At 40.8% G+C, this 16,908-nt stretch overlaps 2 protein-coding genes across 3 annotated transcripts in view; one reads left to right on the top strand and one right to left on the bottom strand.

Moving 5' to 3' along the window:
• LOC100691688 (calcium-activated potassium channel subunit beta-4) overlaps positions 1-16,908 on the top strand; it is a 45,820-nt gene that overhangs the window by 13,329 nt on the left and 15,583 nt on the right. The window lies entirely within an intron of this gene.
• On the bottom strand, positions 11,058-15,158 carry LOC109195037 (uncharacterized). Its single transcript, XM_019346443.2, has 3 exons — positions 12,312-15,158; positions 11,916-12,183; positions 11,058-11,779 (listed from the first exon to the last, which is right to left on the bottom strand). Exons 1-3 carry the CDS (start codon positions 12,440-12,442, stop codon positions 11,111-11,113), a joined length of 1,068 nt encoding a protein of 355 aa, XP_019201988.1. The 5' UTR covers positions 12,443-15,158; the 3' UTR covers positions 11,058-11,110.

The following is a 16,908-nucleotide window of genomic DNA, read 5'->3' as shown; positions in this document are numbered from 1 at the left end:
AAAGATTGTGAAACTTTGTCGTGATATTTTTCCTCTCTGAAGCTGTTTGGACTTCAGCTCATTGTAAAAGCAGATGAAACAATAAAAGGCTGTGTGCTGCTAGCTCTGCAGGGGTATAAAAAAAGATGGCGCTGGGATTTTAGCCAATCACGATTTTAATAAATGACATATCGGCAGAATGTGTCTTCAGGGCCACAGCAGATCTCAGACGAGCAGGCGAGACGCATCGATATGTCTGTTTGATAACCTCTCAGAAGGTTATTGTAGACGACACGCACACACCACCTGCAGATACACACAGTGACGCACACCTGCTGAACCACTTCATGTTTATTGGGGTCAGAAGTTCATTTCATTTTTGTTGGAGGAGAAATGAACTGTGAAGACACGAGCAGAGAAAGGAGCTGCAAGAGATTTTATACTCAGCGTCTCTGTGTGTATTTAAGTGTACTCGCCCAGCTATTCTCATGAGGACTCGTGTCATTTTCAGACCTCATGAGGACCGTAGGGTAAAAGAAAGGTCATTTTGGCCAGTTGTGATTTTGGGTTGCTTCTGGTTATGACGTGGTTTGAGAATTGTCACAAAAGCAGAAGTGAAATATGTGTGTTGGGCCTGTCTAGCTCTCAGCTTGTGTTTAACCACGAACTGATAAGCTGGTGTTTCTGATCAGATAACGACTCAGACCTGCAGCTTTAATTAAAACCTGACAATCTCTTACGTGTGTGCCTACAGTAATGTCTGTGTGTTCGTGCATCACTGCGTAAATCCAAGCGCCGTGTTCGCTTGATTCAGCAGGTGTGAAAACAAATATGTGGCTGGATATGCTCTCCGTTTCCTAATTTAAATCTCTGAAGGTGACATGAAAAGTGCAGCAGGAAGGTTGTTGGAGAGCTCAGAAAAGACTGTTGCATTTTAGTCCCATTACATTAAGAATACTGATAAGTATGGATACAGATCAATGGAGCCAGTATTGATAAAATCCTGATGATAGCTATCTGTAATCCTCACATGTGCAGATATTGATTTGACTTCTGTTTACTGCATTATTCTTAAAACACCTCAGTTTTCCTGCCTTTGCTTTACATGACCAGATTCAGTTGGCCTGTGCTGCTGTTGATCTTAATGTCATGTCAGTCATTTGGTCCACAGGCGGCTCCATTAAGTAATCCCCCCCCATAGACACAACACCAATTAACTCAGAGTGTCTGTCTTCTTCTTCTATTTCTCAGTCAGCTGTTTTACAGTCCACAACGTCCATTTTAGACACAACTGCAATTAAAGTTCCCAGTCTGTCATTGAAAGGTCATGAAGAAAATGAGCTCAACCAGAGGTTCTTTTAAAGATGGAATTTGTTTAGGTGGGTTCCCTGTTGGTTCTGTCTGGATTATATCCAATGCCATTTCATGTTCTTGGCCTAACTTTCTTTAATTTCTTACAGAAATTCATGCTGCCAGTCAGATCTATAGCACAATAACATGAAAACCATCCAACGACCAATCAGCTTTCTGCAATCTAACTCTATATAATGTCATCTGCAGGGCAGAGTGTGTGGATATTGACTCTTCCTGGTTTTTCTGGTGATGGTGATACACTTTGGGGTCCACAAGCACTCAGTGGGGTCGCAGGATGTAAAAGTTTCCAATGTTCTACTGACTCAGTAACTGCAGATCTCCAAACCTCTTCTGGCATTATTATCATGACAGAAACTGTGCACTGGGAGCTTCATGGTGTGGGTTTCCATGGTTGAGCAGCTCCTGTAGGTGTAATGTGAGAGTAGCCCAGTACTTTTCTTCATGTAGTTTATGTTAAACTCCTCCCAGAACGAGATCTCATAAATAGGCAGCCATCTTGAAATTCCTCCCAGTGCTAATTTTTATTTGAGTAGTCACCAGGAAATAAAACTAAATCTATAGAACCACCAGGGAAGTCTCATCTTAAAATACCAACGCTTAAAAGGTTTGATCCAAATTAAATGTTTGAAAAACATTTTTCCCCTGGGAGTTTTACTTCTACCTGCATTTCCTAGATTTTTATTTCAGTAGTCTTGGAGTGCTATGTCCGTCTTTTATAACATCTCTGCTTATGTCCCATTTTCACTTCTTGGGCTTGCTGTAAGTTGTAAACACTGGAGTGGGATACCATACAAACAGAACAAAAATAACAAGGGGCTAAACAGAATGAACTCTAAGCAGTGTAAAGTAAAGTGTAAAGTGTGTTGTGTTAGTCCCCGAAGGGAAATTACTCCTCTGCATTTAACCCATTCACCCAGTGAAGCAGTGGGCAGCCACCAGTGCAGCGCCCGGGGAGCAGTGTGTAGGGGCGGTACCTTGCTCAGGGGTACCTCAGGGTAGCCGTTCAGTGGGGTCGAACCCCCGACCTTCCGATCATGGGGCAGACACTCTACCTACTGAGCTATCCCTGCCCAAAGCAGGACATGAGGATGAGTATAAATAAACTCAAAAGCAAAAATAACATTAGAATGAAAATCAGACATGAAAAAGTCAACAAAGCAAAATCTCTGGGTCCAAAATCCAGGACCAGGAGAACATTAACAAGCATATAAAGAAAAGTTGAAGGTGGGGAAGAATGGGGATTACTCCAAACTGCTGACGCTTTGCTATCGCATGCTGATGTAAACACAGTTATGGGAGGAGCTACTGAAAGAAATCAAGCAGTTATTGGCAGATTCTCACAGAAATGACCCCAGACGTCTGCCTGTAATGTTCAGACCTGTTTAAATGTGAGCCGGATCTGCATAAAAGCCGCAGCAGGGACAAGGAGACATTCTTCAAGATTGTTCAGTTACAGAGCCACTCCTGAATTTAGGGGAGTGTTTAATGCATAACATAAAAAATGTTTCTGCCTCGTCTTTGTGAGTTTATCCAGCTGAAAGTTATGAAGTCATAATGGCGATTAATTGATCTGTTTGATTAATTTCTCTGTCCTGTTTTATTCTTTGTGTGCACTTCATCAGACTGAACTCACAGTGCCCCTCTGGCTTTCTATCAAACACACACACACACACACACACACACACTGTTCAGTTCAAATTTAATGGAGTTTGCCCATCCAAGCTAGGCTGGTTACATTAGTGTGTGTGTGTGTGTGTCCAGCCCATAAAATATTTCATGAGTGCAGAAATCCGACTCTAAAGTCTTAGCAACAAACTAAAGCAGCTTTGGCTTCGCTGCAGCTCGGTAATATCTCAGTACAGCGCTCTGCAGATGTTGGTGTTATGGCAGGATTACTCCTCCTGCACTGACTGGTCCTGCTGCATATGTTTCCACTGATGTCCACATCTGTAACCAAACGTGTCAGGTCAATTAGACATTGCATCGTATGACATATGATTTAGTGAAGAACAATCATAAATGTTTCAAAGATTTGTTGGGAAATAAATCTAATATATGCAAAGAGTCAGTGTTTACAGCAATGGCACTTCTTCGTGACTTCTTCACCACTGTGATTCTCTGTGCTGGATACTGATCGATGGAGATCTCTTCCTGTCTCATCAAGTGATTGGTTTGTGTTCTTTTTAAAGAGATTCTGGATCAGCTGGGAAGTTTCCTAGCCATGAATTCAAAGTGTAGTTTGATGATCTCCGAGGTTCTTGATTATCACTGTTGCCAAAAGTCATTCCATCGTGGTTGAAAATACACAGATAGAGGACATTTTTCCATAAAGTCAGCCCTTAAAAAGAGATTGTGTTGTCCAATTTGTAGGCTGAAATCTGTCTGCTGCTTCACCGGACACTAAAAATACCAGAATCATTTCATCCTGAGTTCATTATCCAGGAAAGCCATCAGAAGTCTCTAAATACTGTCCTAAAATGTATCACTAAAAGGCCTCACAACCTGCAGAGGCCTGACACGCTCCAAGAAATTGATGGTGGTTTCTCTAAAGTGTGCCTATTTTACAGTGGTCTGTTTTTTGGGGGCCCACAGTGAGGAGTCAACTTAATTAGCATTACTGTAAGAAACAGATGAGATCACACACAGCCCTGAATCACATGTTACACTGGACACGTGAGGTAAAGTTAGTTGCTCAACAGAGAGAAAGGAAAGGCATGACTGATGAACCAGGTCAGTGTAAACTGAGTTTCAGTCAATAAGTATATGAAAGGTTTTTCTTTTTGGGATTAACATTATTTTGAATTTTCCAGAACACTACAGTCCACGGTAAATACAGATCACAACATGTAAAAATTGCCTCAGCATAACAGCAGAACAGTAGAGAATACAAAACCTTTGTATTCTGTGATCTCTGAAAGTGCTCATCAGGACCCCAATGTCTGTCCCACTCTAAGTTTTAACCTAATCCTTTTATTCTGAACAGATACAGATCCCGCTTCAGGTGGAAGCTCTCCATTCTTCACTCCTTGGGTGAAGAATTGAAGAAAGTTAGAATCATGCAAAAGGCTTGAGTTTAGCCTCCATCTGGGAGACTTGAGGGGGCTACCAAATGAGGTCAGATGCAGGAGCACTGAGGCATGGTCAAATAAGTGTATACTTCCAATAGAACAAGACATTGCTCAGGGCATGATAGAATTTGACATAAGAAAATAATCAATCCTCGACAGAGCGTTGTGGGGGGCAAAATAAAAGGTGTAATCTCTTGTGGATAGGTTGAATACTCTCCATGCATCTACTAAACCCAAGTTCCTACACATTTTAAGAGCAACTGAAGCTGATCTAGAGTGTCGCTGTGAGGGAGTGCTTCGATCTAGTATATCATCCACAACCAAATTGAAGTCCCCTGCTATCAGGATTGGGTAATCACCCATATAGCTAATTATACATTCCAAATTGTCAATATTTGGTGCATAGATATTGCTTGAAATCTTGAAATCTTGAATCTCAGCCAAGAGTAGCAATGTCCGCCCATCTGCATCCTTAACCATCTGGGTGCATTTAAACTGTAGCTGCTTATGAATCAAAATTGCTACACCCCTACTCTGACTGCTGCCACATGAAAAAAATACCTGACCCACCTAATCACGGCAAAATTTATCCGACTCTTGGGGTGACAAGTGAGTCTCTTGAAGAAAGGCAATGTCAGTGTTTTTTGATTTGATAAATGTCATGGTTTTCTTTTTTTTTATTGGATGGTTAAGGCCCTTTACATTCCAGGTCATTAAGGTAAAGGCCCTTTGGTGTTTATTTGCCACCATGCAGTTTGTATTGGACATATAACAGTGGGCTAACATATTATTAAAACCAGGAGTTCAACACCGAGTGGACAATATTTGGACGGCTGGCTATAAATAAAATAGGGGGGTATGGAAGTAAATAAAAATAACAACTGATAAACATTTAAGCAAATACGTCTGGGGTGATGGAGAACACTAGTTACCCTCAGGTGGGCTAGGAGCCCCCAAAAGCAAAACATAAACTTTATGGTCTGTGACTCTAACCAGTCAAACAGTCATAAACAGGACCCGTCGCCAGCAGCAGCAGCATACCAAGTCAATGTAATGTGAGCAGAGCAGTCATTTCAGGACTTAGCTCCCGGAATGCACCTCTGTGCAGGTTGGTTAGAACTGTCCTTTGACAGACTGAGAAGGGCCTCATGAGGACTGAATTACTTGAAGAGTAATTTAATAGTCTTAGTGAGATTCTCTACCAAGCCGATTGCGTCGTATTCTTAAAACTAAAGTAAGTGAATAAATCAAATCAAAGCGTGAGACCCTATAATATTGAAACTTAAACAGTTAGGAGGTGCAAAGTATATCGATAATTTGAAATACTATAACTGAACAGCAGCCAAGGTTTGCTATTCAATGGCATGTTAATTATGCTATGGCAAAAAAAGGCAGTTTTTAAATCCAAGGCCTTGACTGTATAATTCCCTTAAGGTAAAGACAGAATGTAGTGTTTGGCTTTTTTTGGGTCGATAAACTCACGTCTGCCCTCCATCATTTTTAGCACAAGCACTGCTGGAAACAGTAAGGGGAACTTGATCTTCCTTTTGCTGTAGCAGCCGTTTACAGGGATTAAATGCCGCTCGTTTGTCCGTGACAAGTTTGGAGTAGTCAGAGAAGATCATGATGCGGTGGTCGTTTCAGCTCAGCTGCCCTAGCCTCCACACCTTACATGATCCGCTCTGTGTCCTGGAACTATAGAAATCGGGTGATGATGAACCTTGGGGATGACCGTCAGATTTGTGTCTCACTAGGCCGCGGTGTGCGTGGTCAATCTTCAGCCCGCCTGGGAAGTCGAGTTGTGGGATTGTGTTGTGCATGAATGTCAGAGCGTCCATACCCTCGCAGCCCTTTGGAAAGCCAGCAAAGCGCATGCGGTTTCTCCATCCTCTGTTTTCGAGGTGGTGTAATTCCTGTCGTAGAGCGTTCACTTGGTCACTAGTTACAGGAGGGTTTTCCTTTAGTGCTCTGCTAGCACCCTCAAGGAAATCCAGGCGAGACTCAGCATTGCTTCCCATATGGAAAAGATATATATAAATCTTATAAAGTTTGTATCTGTCTTGTGTGAAACTTGTATGAAAAGCATACAAGATTGAAAAGAGATATAAGATCCCATGAAAAATTATATAAATGAAACTTGTATGTTTTGGATACTTCCTAAAACGATATATGAAAGTAATGAGAAAGTGGCCACTTTCATGAGTAAATCATATAAGCCTTATATGATTCACTATATGAAGCAAGCTAAAGCTGATGCAAGTCTTTTATAAGTTTTTCCTATTTCTTTTCCATATGGGTTAATAGAGTAGCCATATCCCCTAGCTTAGCCTCCACTGCCCTTGTAGCAGTTTGAATTGCATTGAGTTTGCTCTCTTGTGTCTCGGAGGTTTCCTTAAGTGCGTAAATACTTGCAATGTCCTTGGCCATTTGTTCAGTTGTAGCAATTTGAGTAGTATCTGACTTTGAAGGTGAGGGTGGCTGCACATCATTAGCTTTCGCTGAGGCTTCCTTGCTAACTGCTTCTTGGCGTCGAAGTGTAAGTTTTTGTTGGTGACTTGGCATTATGAGCTTTCACAAAGACTCTTCAAGCCTCCCACTGTCCCAAAGCGATATTTTGTAAATGTTGTGTACCGTAATGTTCTAATAATAATAATAATACATTTTATTTGAGGCGCCTTTTTAAAACCCAAGGTTACCTTACAAAGAGAAAAAGACATCAATAAAACAGTAGATTAAAATAGATTCTAATAGATTAAAATACAGAAAACAACGAATAAAACAAAACAAAAAACACAAATAAACAAGATGACAGCAAGTAAAATCTGTATTAAAGTGAGTAAGTTAAAATCCACAAGCAGCCAGGAAACCTGAGTGCAGAGTTTTACACATAGTTTTTTGCTTTGTACCTGTAACCAGACCATAACAAAAAAATTTGTAACTTGTGTAAATATTTTTTACAAACACAAATCGTTTTCACACACACACAAATTCTCATCTGTAGATGCACAAACATATAACTTTCAGATATTTTGGTTTACAAGGTTACAAAACTCAGTACACAAATACGCATTTGATTTACAAGTACAAAATATTTATGACCACAATTTGAGCCCATATGGAGCCTCTAGTGGACGTTAGAGGAACTGCAGCTCTTGGTTGTCTTTATTTTTCACCCACAGAAGTTGAAGTTTCCACTTCAAACCAAGATGCCACATAATTCATGTACGCCCTTCTCCTTTAATACAAATGTTTATCCTGATGTAAATAGCTAACGCTCCATTTTTTGTATTGTTGGATTTAACTGTTAATCAGACTGAATTAAGGTGAGCTGCAGCTCTGGTCACATACGTTTACGCAGAAGGCTGCTGCACACACCCACTGGAAGCTGCGGGTTTTATTTAGCAGAATAAGTGTGTGCTGTGTTGGTGATTAAGGAGTCATTGAGCTGTTTACTGCACATCTACTCAGATTTTTCTCTGTGACAAGCAGCAGAAGAAACGTCTCACTCTCCCCTTCTGTTAGGCAGATTGATTTTACACTCCCTCTCTCCTCCGGTTTCTGTCATGTAGCGAACAAATCGGCTCTAAATCGTGTGTTTTGAGCAGTAAAATGAGGATCTGGCAGCTGAATAAAGCGATGACATGAACACAGTGTGACAGCAGAGAGAGGAAGGAAGCAAGAAGATGAAGGCAGGTGGGCGGTTTCACTCAGCCAATTACTCGCCGAGTAATTTCCTCGTCTGTGACTTAATTATGTCATAAATGTAAATGACAAGAGCTGCAGGTAACCAAAGGGCAGGGGCGCACACATACATGCACGTTTTGTAATAATCTCCCCAAAGTCCCACGTTTTGCATTATTTTTATATCAATAATGAACTTTGACCCCAAACTAATAATTTCTAAAGATAACCAGCAAAAAGGTCCCTCTGTAGACTGGAATCTTTTAAAAGGTGTCTAAAACTTTTATTTTTTCTAATTATTTAATGTCAAAGATTTCTTTAAAATTATTTTTAATCATTGATGGTTGCCAGGGGTTCACCAACTGGTCTCTAGGCCTGTGTGAAGTCTAATGATTTGAACTAGACTCTACTTAAATATGGCAGATCAAATATGTCAAAATAATATAATTTAAAAACTCAAATATAAATAAATACAATAAGAAATAAATGACCCAATTATAAGATCAATGCAATTAAATACTGAAAATATTATATTTCTTTTATCATGTTTCTTTTAGTTTGGCATTGATTTATCTTTTTATGATAAAATTTGTTTGTTTTTATCATTTATTTTGTATTATTTGTTCTTTTAAAATTTGGTGGTTCATCTTTTGTAAATAAAAATGTATTTATTTATTTGGCCAGTTTTGGTCCTCCCTACATAAATGTACTGCGGTTACTCATAAACTTGCAGCACTAAAACACATATGATTCTTTTTTTTTGACCTTGTGCTTTTTGATCAATCATGAGATGTACAGATATAACTCAGCAGTCTGCTCTGCTTCATGGAGGGCATTACATCTATGCTGCTCGGGGCTTTAAAAGAGTGCAGGTGTTGTGGTTTAATACTGACCTTTTTATGCTTTAATCCCAAAGAAGTAGGCAGTAAACATTTTTCATTTTTCTGTTCATATGAGGACGTTTAGAGCTTACAAATACAGCAAATCTCAGAGCAGCTGGAGAGGTCAACAGAAATAAGCCGAACTATTAATTTATGAAAGTATATTTGGTTCATGGAGACAGAAAAAAACATTTAATATAATCACTGAAGAATGACGACAGCAATAATGACGTGTGTGTGTGTGTGTGTGTGTGTGTGTCATGCTAAGTTAAACTAATTAACTGTGATGAGGCAGCTTCTGGAGCTCCTGGACGCAGTGGAGGTGGGAGGCAGTCGTCAGTATCTTCCTGCCCAGCCAGGAGCCACTGTCCCTGGGGACAAACGCTACCTCTCTCCACCTCTCCTCTGCCTCAGAGGAAATGTTCAGCCGAGGCCGTTCAGACATTTGTGTGCTAACAAGTGTGTTCAACCTCTACCTAAACTGTACTAGTTTATACTTTACTCAATTCCTGGACCTTAACTGATCTTGGACAAGTGGTAAATGGCCGGTTTTGTCTCTGGGAGCTTTAGAGAAATCTCAAGCGTGTGTGTGTCCACTCCCACAACACAAGTCATTTTATTTTAAGTTCTTGTACAGGTGTCAAAGTTTCCAAAGAACCTGAATCAGGTTGAATGTCGATGAAAACAATGAGGTGCTCATTTTTATTTAATAGTGTTTTCATTAATTATTGAAACTGGATCCAACCCAGAATTTAGTGCAAACTTGAACTGAACATTGAGATATTCTTTAAAATCACACATAAACTGATTTTCATCCACTGCTCCTACAAATAGGATTTTTTTAGTTTCCAGGTCAAAGGCAGGTATGTTATTTAACCAGACGACAAGATAACAGACTGAAGTTAAACAGGTGAATTATAAAAATATGGAAGTGTGGGGGGCTGCTGCTGCTGCGCTCTGATGGGCATGCAGAGAAGTAATGTGCTCTCTAAATGTACTCGGTGAATATTTAAAAGTGAGACGTCAACAAGACACTAATAAAAGTCAGCTGGATTTATGGTTGTCGTTGTATCAGCTTGCCTTCAGAGAGGCTGACCACCTTTGAAGTGAAGTATCTCCACATGTTCTTCTCCTCACTGAAAGCTTGAGTGGATGCTACAGTGCTGGATCCAAGCATCTCTTCATCATTCACACACTGCCTGAGACTTGGCGTAGAAAGTCAAATATATAAATCAATTATTAAAGGCTCCATAGCGCTCCATAAAGGTGTGTGTTTGTATTCCCATCAGTATAGATTTAAAAAAAACTGTGACTGCGAGGAGCAGAACTGAAGGGGTTAAAGAGACTGCCGAGCCACTCATTCATCACCGTGCTGTTCATCCACATAGAGGCGCACAGGTGGACAGACAGGTCGTCATGACCTCATGTTAATCTGTTTAGCCGAGTGAGACTGAGAGGCGACAGCAGGTCACAGAAGACCAAAAACCTCAGAGCTCCTGATTATCTGCTCCAATTCAGGACAGAAACGCCGCTGTGCTGCTGTCCTGTCTGTTAATCCAACCGATGCAGTTCTTCTAATGTCCAGCAGGGGCTCCAGCAGTGGCTTAGTCCCCACAGACTGCCATGTTACAGTTTTTCTCAAATGCTAAAACACATTTCACAAAAGTTCCCACCATGTTCCCCAATGTCTAAACACAGCACCCTTTTCTAAAGCTACATAAACACAACCACACCTTCCCACTGCAAAACACAAATTTTCACACCAAAAGAGCAGCTCGAAGCTTTCAAAAATGTAAACACTATACACATCATTACACACTACAGCAAAACAATTGAAAACACAATGCTCAATTTGTGAGAAGGTTCTTTGTTTCATAACTGCGAATGCATATTTTTCGAAACTATACAGTAATGGATCGTCGTAGATCTCTGCAGAGGATTAGGCATTTAGATTTGTCAGTTTCATATGAAGAGTATAAATCTATAGAAAATCCTGCATGTACGTACACTACTGTAACACAACTCAATGCAAAAACAGAATCTATTGCACACAACAGTACTCTTGAAAACATGATCAGGGTGTGAAGTTTTTTTATTTACTTTATTCACACCACACACACACCACAATCACTGTGTGGCATCATGTCGCTGAGCTGCATCGGGCCACATCACCTCATCCACATCGCAGGCTATATTGTCTCTCGCCAGGCACCGCGGGAAAAACGCCCTGGAATGGCGAATCCATCCTTGGAAGGCCTCCGCTGGGATGTCAACACAGGCCAGCTCCATTGCCCTTAGGAGGTTCTCTCTTGTGTATGGTTGTCTGTCATAAACCTTCCATCTCCACGATGAGAAGAACTCCTCTATAGGGTTCAGGAAAGGGGAGTAGGGTGGCAGACAGACGTTTAAAAAGTGGTCACTGTTGGTGGTGAACCACTCTCTGATTTGGTTTGTTCTGTGGAAGCGGACATTGTCCCAAATGATCACATAAATGTGATGTGCGGGCCCAGGATGGTGTTGTTGGCGGTCCAGGAGGATGTCTTTTAGCTCCTCTAGGAAGGTGAGGAGACGTTGGGTGTTGTAAGACCCAAGGACAGCATGCCGGTGGACAAGCCCCGCCGAACCCATGGCCGCACAAAGAGTAATATTACCTCCCCGTTGGCCAGGGACCTCAGTGATGGCTCTTTGGCCAATGATGTTACGGCCTCTTTGCCTTCGTTTCTGCAGGTTGAAGCCAGCCTCATCCAGGAAGAGGTACTTATGAGGTCTGGCCATCGCGTCCAACTGTAATATCCTCTGTGAAAATGTGAAAGTGCACAGGTGTTCAGAACAACAGTCAATCAGGTAGCACAGTATTGTCCAGAAGTAATGTAGGCCACTGAGCAACACAGTATGTCCACTAACTGTACTGTGAACATGGATGTATACTTACTTGCACATACTCGTAACGTAGGTCTTTGTGTTGCGCAGAGTTGCACTCAAAGGGAACCCTATAGACCTGTTTCATCCGCGTCTTTTGGCGCTGGAGAACTCGGTCTATTGTGGCCAAGCTGACATCGTCAATGCTCTCAAAGTTGACATTATCAGGAATAACTTTGTCTCTGATGAGGTTGTTCCCACGAACCATATCCACAATGAGGGTTTCTTGTGCCGCTGTAAATATGGCAACCCTCCCACCTCTATGTGGCATTCTTTCAACTCTAAAGAAAGAAACGTGTTGTCAATTGACATGTGTTACAATACAGTCACAACTGATTTGAAACCAATAGACTACTTTCACAGGTTTGTCAAACTGTATTGTGACAAAGAAAGCAATAGAGTACAATACCTGTTGTGTTGTCTGAATGCCCTGATAATGGTGGCCACGGTGAACCTACTCAGGTTTGGACGGACTCTTAGTCCTGCTTCAGCCATTGTCATGCCATGGACAATGACATGGTCAATGACTGTTGCTCGCATCTCGTCCGTAATGATGGTGCGAGGTTGTCTTGCTCTCCCTCCTGGACCTTCTCTCCCATGTTGGCTTCCTCCTTTTCCTCGTTGGCCTGCTCCTCTTCTTCCAGGGCCAGCTCTTCTCCCTCCTCTGCATCAAATTCCTCTTCCCCTGACTCTGCCTTCATCCATTGTGTTTGTTTGGAATCTTCAGCAAACTGTGCACTCTGAACTTGCTTTTATACATGTGGTCACAGCATTAGCAACAAGTGTCTTCAATTTTGAGTCGTTGTGTGTAATGAATGACGCCAGGTGTGTTCATTGTGTTCAAATATTGCTGACTGTGGCAAGCATGTTGCATCACATGAGCTTTCATTTGAGAATATGAGCAGAGTTCTTTTGCAACTTGTGTTTTAGCAAGGCAAAATGTGGTTAGATTTATGACAACGGAGGATTGTGTTCTGTGAATTGTGTCTTCATGTGACATGTGTTTATGATATTGGTAAATGATGGCTAGATTTAGTAAATGTGTTTAGACAACTGGTCATTTGGTTTAGAGGTTTGGCGTTTGTGTTTTAGCATTTGAGAAAAACTGTAAAATGTTACATCAGAAACAAACATGTTTCCAGCCTTGTACAAACACTGGTTTTTCTCTATAGATAATTCCCTGCTTCATGTTTTTAACTGTTTGCATTATTGGAGGCGTGGCCTCTTTGACTGACAGGGAGCTGCCTAATTGGGTCTCTGAACTGGACCTCAGGACAGTGTTTGTGCTGTTGGAGCCTTTTGAATGTGATTATCTGACCAATAATATGACTGCTATATGACTGCTATTGACTGACTGATATTGTGCATTCATCCATCCATCCATCCATTCGCTTCCACTTATCCTTCTCAGGGTCGCAGGGGCGCTGGAGCCTATCCCAGCTGTCGTAGGGTACACCCTAGACAGGTCGCCAGTCTGTCGCAGGGCTAACACACAGAGACAGATAACCATTCACGCTCACTTTCACTCCCACATTCACACCTATGGGCAATTTGGATTAATATTGTGCAGTTTTGGGGAAATTTTAGGATTTAATTAGTGAGCACATATGAGCAGGTATTTGTGTCTGTGTGAAATCTGTTTTTTCTACTCTTGAATCTCTTTGACATCACACAGAGCATGATAATCTCAGAAGACCCAGTAACTTTATGTTTATGAGGAGCAACCAATCAGAAGAAAGTGAATTGTGCAAAGCTACTCTGGTAGAGTCCAAGAGTAAGAACATGGGACTGGAACGAGCAGAGTGGTTTTGCAGCTGTTGTGATCACAGGCCCACTGTTGTTGTAGTCTCAAGGCTTTTGTGGTTGTTGGATTGATTTAAATTTTCTTGCAGTTCTTTGATTTTTTTCCTCTCCAACAACAAATGATGACAGCCGCTCAGCAGTGAACCGAAAGCTCTGACCATGTGACCTCCCGAGAGGCCCCACGGGGCCGATCAATAAGAAATATAAAAATCAGTGAAGAGATCGATAACTCCCCGCAGCGTCAGATAGAGCTGAGAATCCTGCTGAGAACCTTTGTCTTACAAGACACAACAACAAACACCTGAAAAAAAACACCTGCGAATAAAACATGAGCCAGGTTTCCTAAAGTGAGAGCAAATTTACAGAAAAACCAAAGAGCAGTACTTCCACAGGTACAGCAGGTGACGCTGTTGCTATAGTTGGTGCTGTTAAAGCGTTACAGAAAAAACCTAAGCTGGTTTCATGTCTTAGTCATAGACTGAGATGGATATAGCAAATATGATATCATCCACTGGCCTCTGGGTGCTTTAGCATTTGCCATAAATGCCTGTCGAAGGCTAAGCTAGCCTGTATCACACGCACACAGATACCCGCTAATAGCTAACTGGAGCCTCCGGTGGACATGAGACGAACTGCGGGTTTTTGTGTTTCTTTGAATTTCTAGCAAGTTTTCAGGTTGATGCCCTGTGTCAACATGAGGAAAATGACAGTTTCCTCATTCCTTCCTGGAAGCTTCAGTGCAGTTAGCTGATCCTTGCTGGTTTATTCAGGTCTCTTTCTTCTGCTGCCAATTTGTTTTTATTAACACACAAACTTTTAAGGGTTTTTTTTTGTTTTGTTTTTTTTACACGCTGTGGAACCGATTTCTTCCTTGATTGTTGATGCCCTCTTCCTCTCTCTGTGCTGCTTTTAAAGAGGACAAAGGTCACCTGTTCATTACCGCCCAATCAAAAAACATTTCTCTTTGTCTTTTCCAATCAAGACAGGCAGTGTTTGTCCTGTCAGCCTGTCAGGACATGATTGATGTTCTTCAACTCACAGCTAATTGTTTGTGTGTTGTCATGTCTCAGTCTTTTCCTGGTTATTTGGGTCAAGTGTTTGTTCAAGCTGAGTTTTTACTGAAATTTAGACTGAATGAAAAAAAAAACACATTTTGTGCAAAACTGCCTCAAACTCACTTTTTACCCGAGTATCTTTGTGACAGATTATTCACCGTCTCACTCTTTTTAATGCTCCAAATGCAGCAGGACCGCTTCTAACATGTGGTTGAAGCTGTGAAAAAGTGTATTTGACACTAACTGTAACCTTTTCCCAAACCTAACGATCTATTTGTGGTGCTTAACAGGGTTTTGCCTCAGTTGCACTGGTGCACCTGCACAAAAGTTACACCCAAAAAAAGGTACACCCAAATTTTTCAACCACACTTAAAAAACAAACAAACAAAAAAACTGCTGTCCATACAGACAATATTGATTTGTAAATGATTAACTAACAATCTTGTCAAAACAAAGTTCTTTATTTGGAGCACATTTCTACAAGAAAGATAAGTTACTGAAAAAGTGCTTGTGCTTAAAGTGGTTTGGCAATATTGTAGGCAATGTTAAACTTAATCATCATGTCGGCCTCCTCTGACAACCTGTTTGCTGCTGCCTGCCGCTGAAATATGTGTTTTCTGGATACACTGTGCTTTTCAGCGTTCATAGGTTGATGGCTCCGTGTCAGAGCACTGGCTATGAATTTCAGACGGATCAGGCCTTCCCATATGGAAAAGATATATATAAATCTTATAAAGTTTGTATCTGTCTTGTGTGAAACTTGTATGAAAAGCATACAAGAGTGAAAACAGATATAAGATCCCTTGAAAAATTATATAAATGAAACTTGTATGTTTTGGATACTTACTAAAACAATATATGAAAGTAATGAGAAAGTGGCCACTTTCACGAGTAAATCATATAAGCCTTATATGATTCACTATATGAAGTAGGCCACATCTTATGCAAGTCTTTTATAAGTTTTTACTATTTCTTTTCCATATGGGTTAACTTAACAAAAAAGTTATCAATCTTTCTTTTCGTCTTTTCTCATTACCCACAGCTACATCCGCTTCTCTCGGGCCGAGGCTACTCGTTAGGGCTGGGTATCGTCACTGATTTCTATAATCCATTCGATTCTGATTCACAAGGTCCCAATTCAATTTGATTCAATTTTGACTCAGACAGTCAGAGGTATTATAATTCTGATCATTTATCAGTACTGATACTTGTGAGACTTCATCAGAGGTGTGAGCATCACAGCAGATGCCTTTGTGTCAAAGTAACTGAGGATAAAACACAGAAAAACATGAAGCAGATTTTCCTGGCCTGGCTTTTTATAGTAGATTTTATAGTAGATAACCTTAAAAATATTCTGCACTAGATCAAAAACTGAAGAAAACCATGAATCAACATTTTAACATTATCTGATGCTGCTGAAGTGAAGGAGAGGAAAGTTACAGAGGTTTTATTAGAAACACAGCTAACCGTTTAGCAATTTGCCATCATTTTAAAAAGTTTAAAATTCCTTCGCTATTAAACAACAGAAATTAGGCTTTATTGTCGGAGGTAATTTTTGGGAGAACAAAAAAAAAAGCGTCTGACAGTGCTGTATATGACTTGTCCGTAATAAGCAAACAAATAATGCAGAAAACAGAGATTTGAGATGGGAAACTATTGTAGAAGTACACTGAGAGAAAGAAAGAGCTGCGCAGGAAGTGGGATTTTTATTGTGGTGGAAGCAAAACAGCAAAAGTCAGAGGGAATTTATTATGATGTTTATCAAATGTGAATTGTAGTTTGGATCTTCTTTTGCTGCTGGTTCAGTCAATTTTGGTTGGAGAGAGAAAAAACCTGCAGCTTCAGAATCTGTGCAAAAAAGACGTAAACACAAAGTGCGGACACGACGCATCAGAATCAGTGAGCTGTCGGCTTTCAGCCCTTACAGCTATCTGAGTATGTGCCGTCGGGTGAGAAAGCCGACATCTTGCTTATTCTGATGCGTCAGGTCCGTGCTGTGTTTACATCTTTGTGTGGAATCTGTTTACCGGCTCTCATTTACTTTTTAAGCTGTTTGGTTGTTGTTAAAATAGTTTTATGAGCTTTAACCTGAGATTCTGGCGTTTCTGGCAAAATATATTTATATTTAAAAGTCGATTCAGGATTTAA

Source organism: Oreochromis niloticus, linkage group LG17 (assembly GCF_001858045.2).
Source record: "Oreochromis niloticus isolate F11D_XX linkage group LG17, O_niloticus_UMD_NMBU, whole genome shotgun sequence".
Classification (NCBI taxonomy): domain Eukaryota; kingdom Metazoa; phylum Chordata; class Actinopteri; order Cichliformes; family Cichlidae; genus Oreochromis; species Oreochromis niloticus.
The sequence above is the reverse complement of the archived record's forward strand: the minus strand, read 5'-3'. Positions and strand labels throughout refer to the sequence as shown.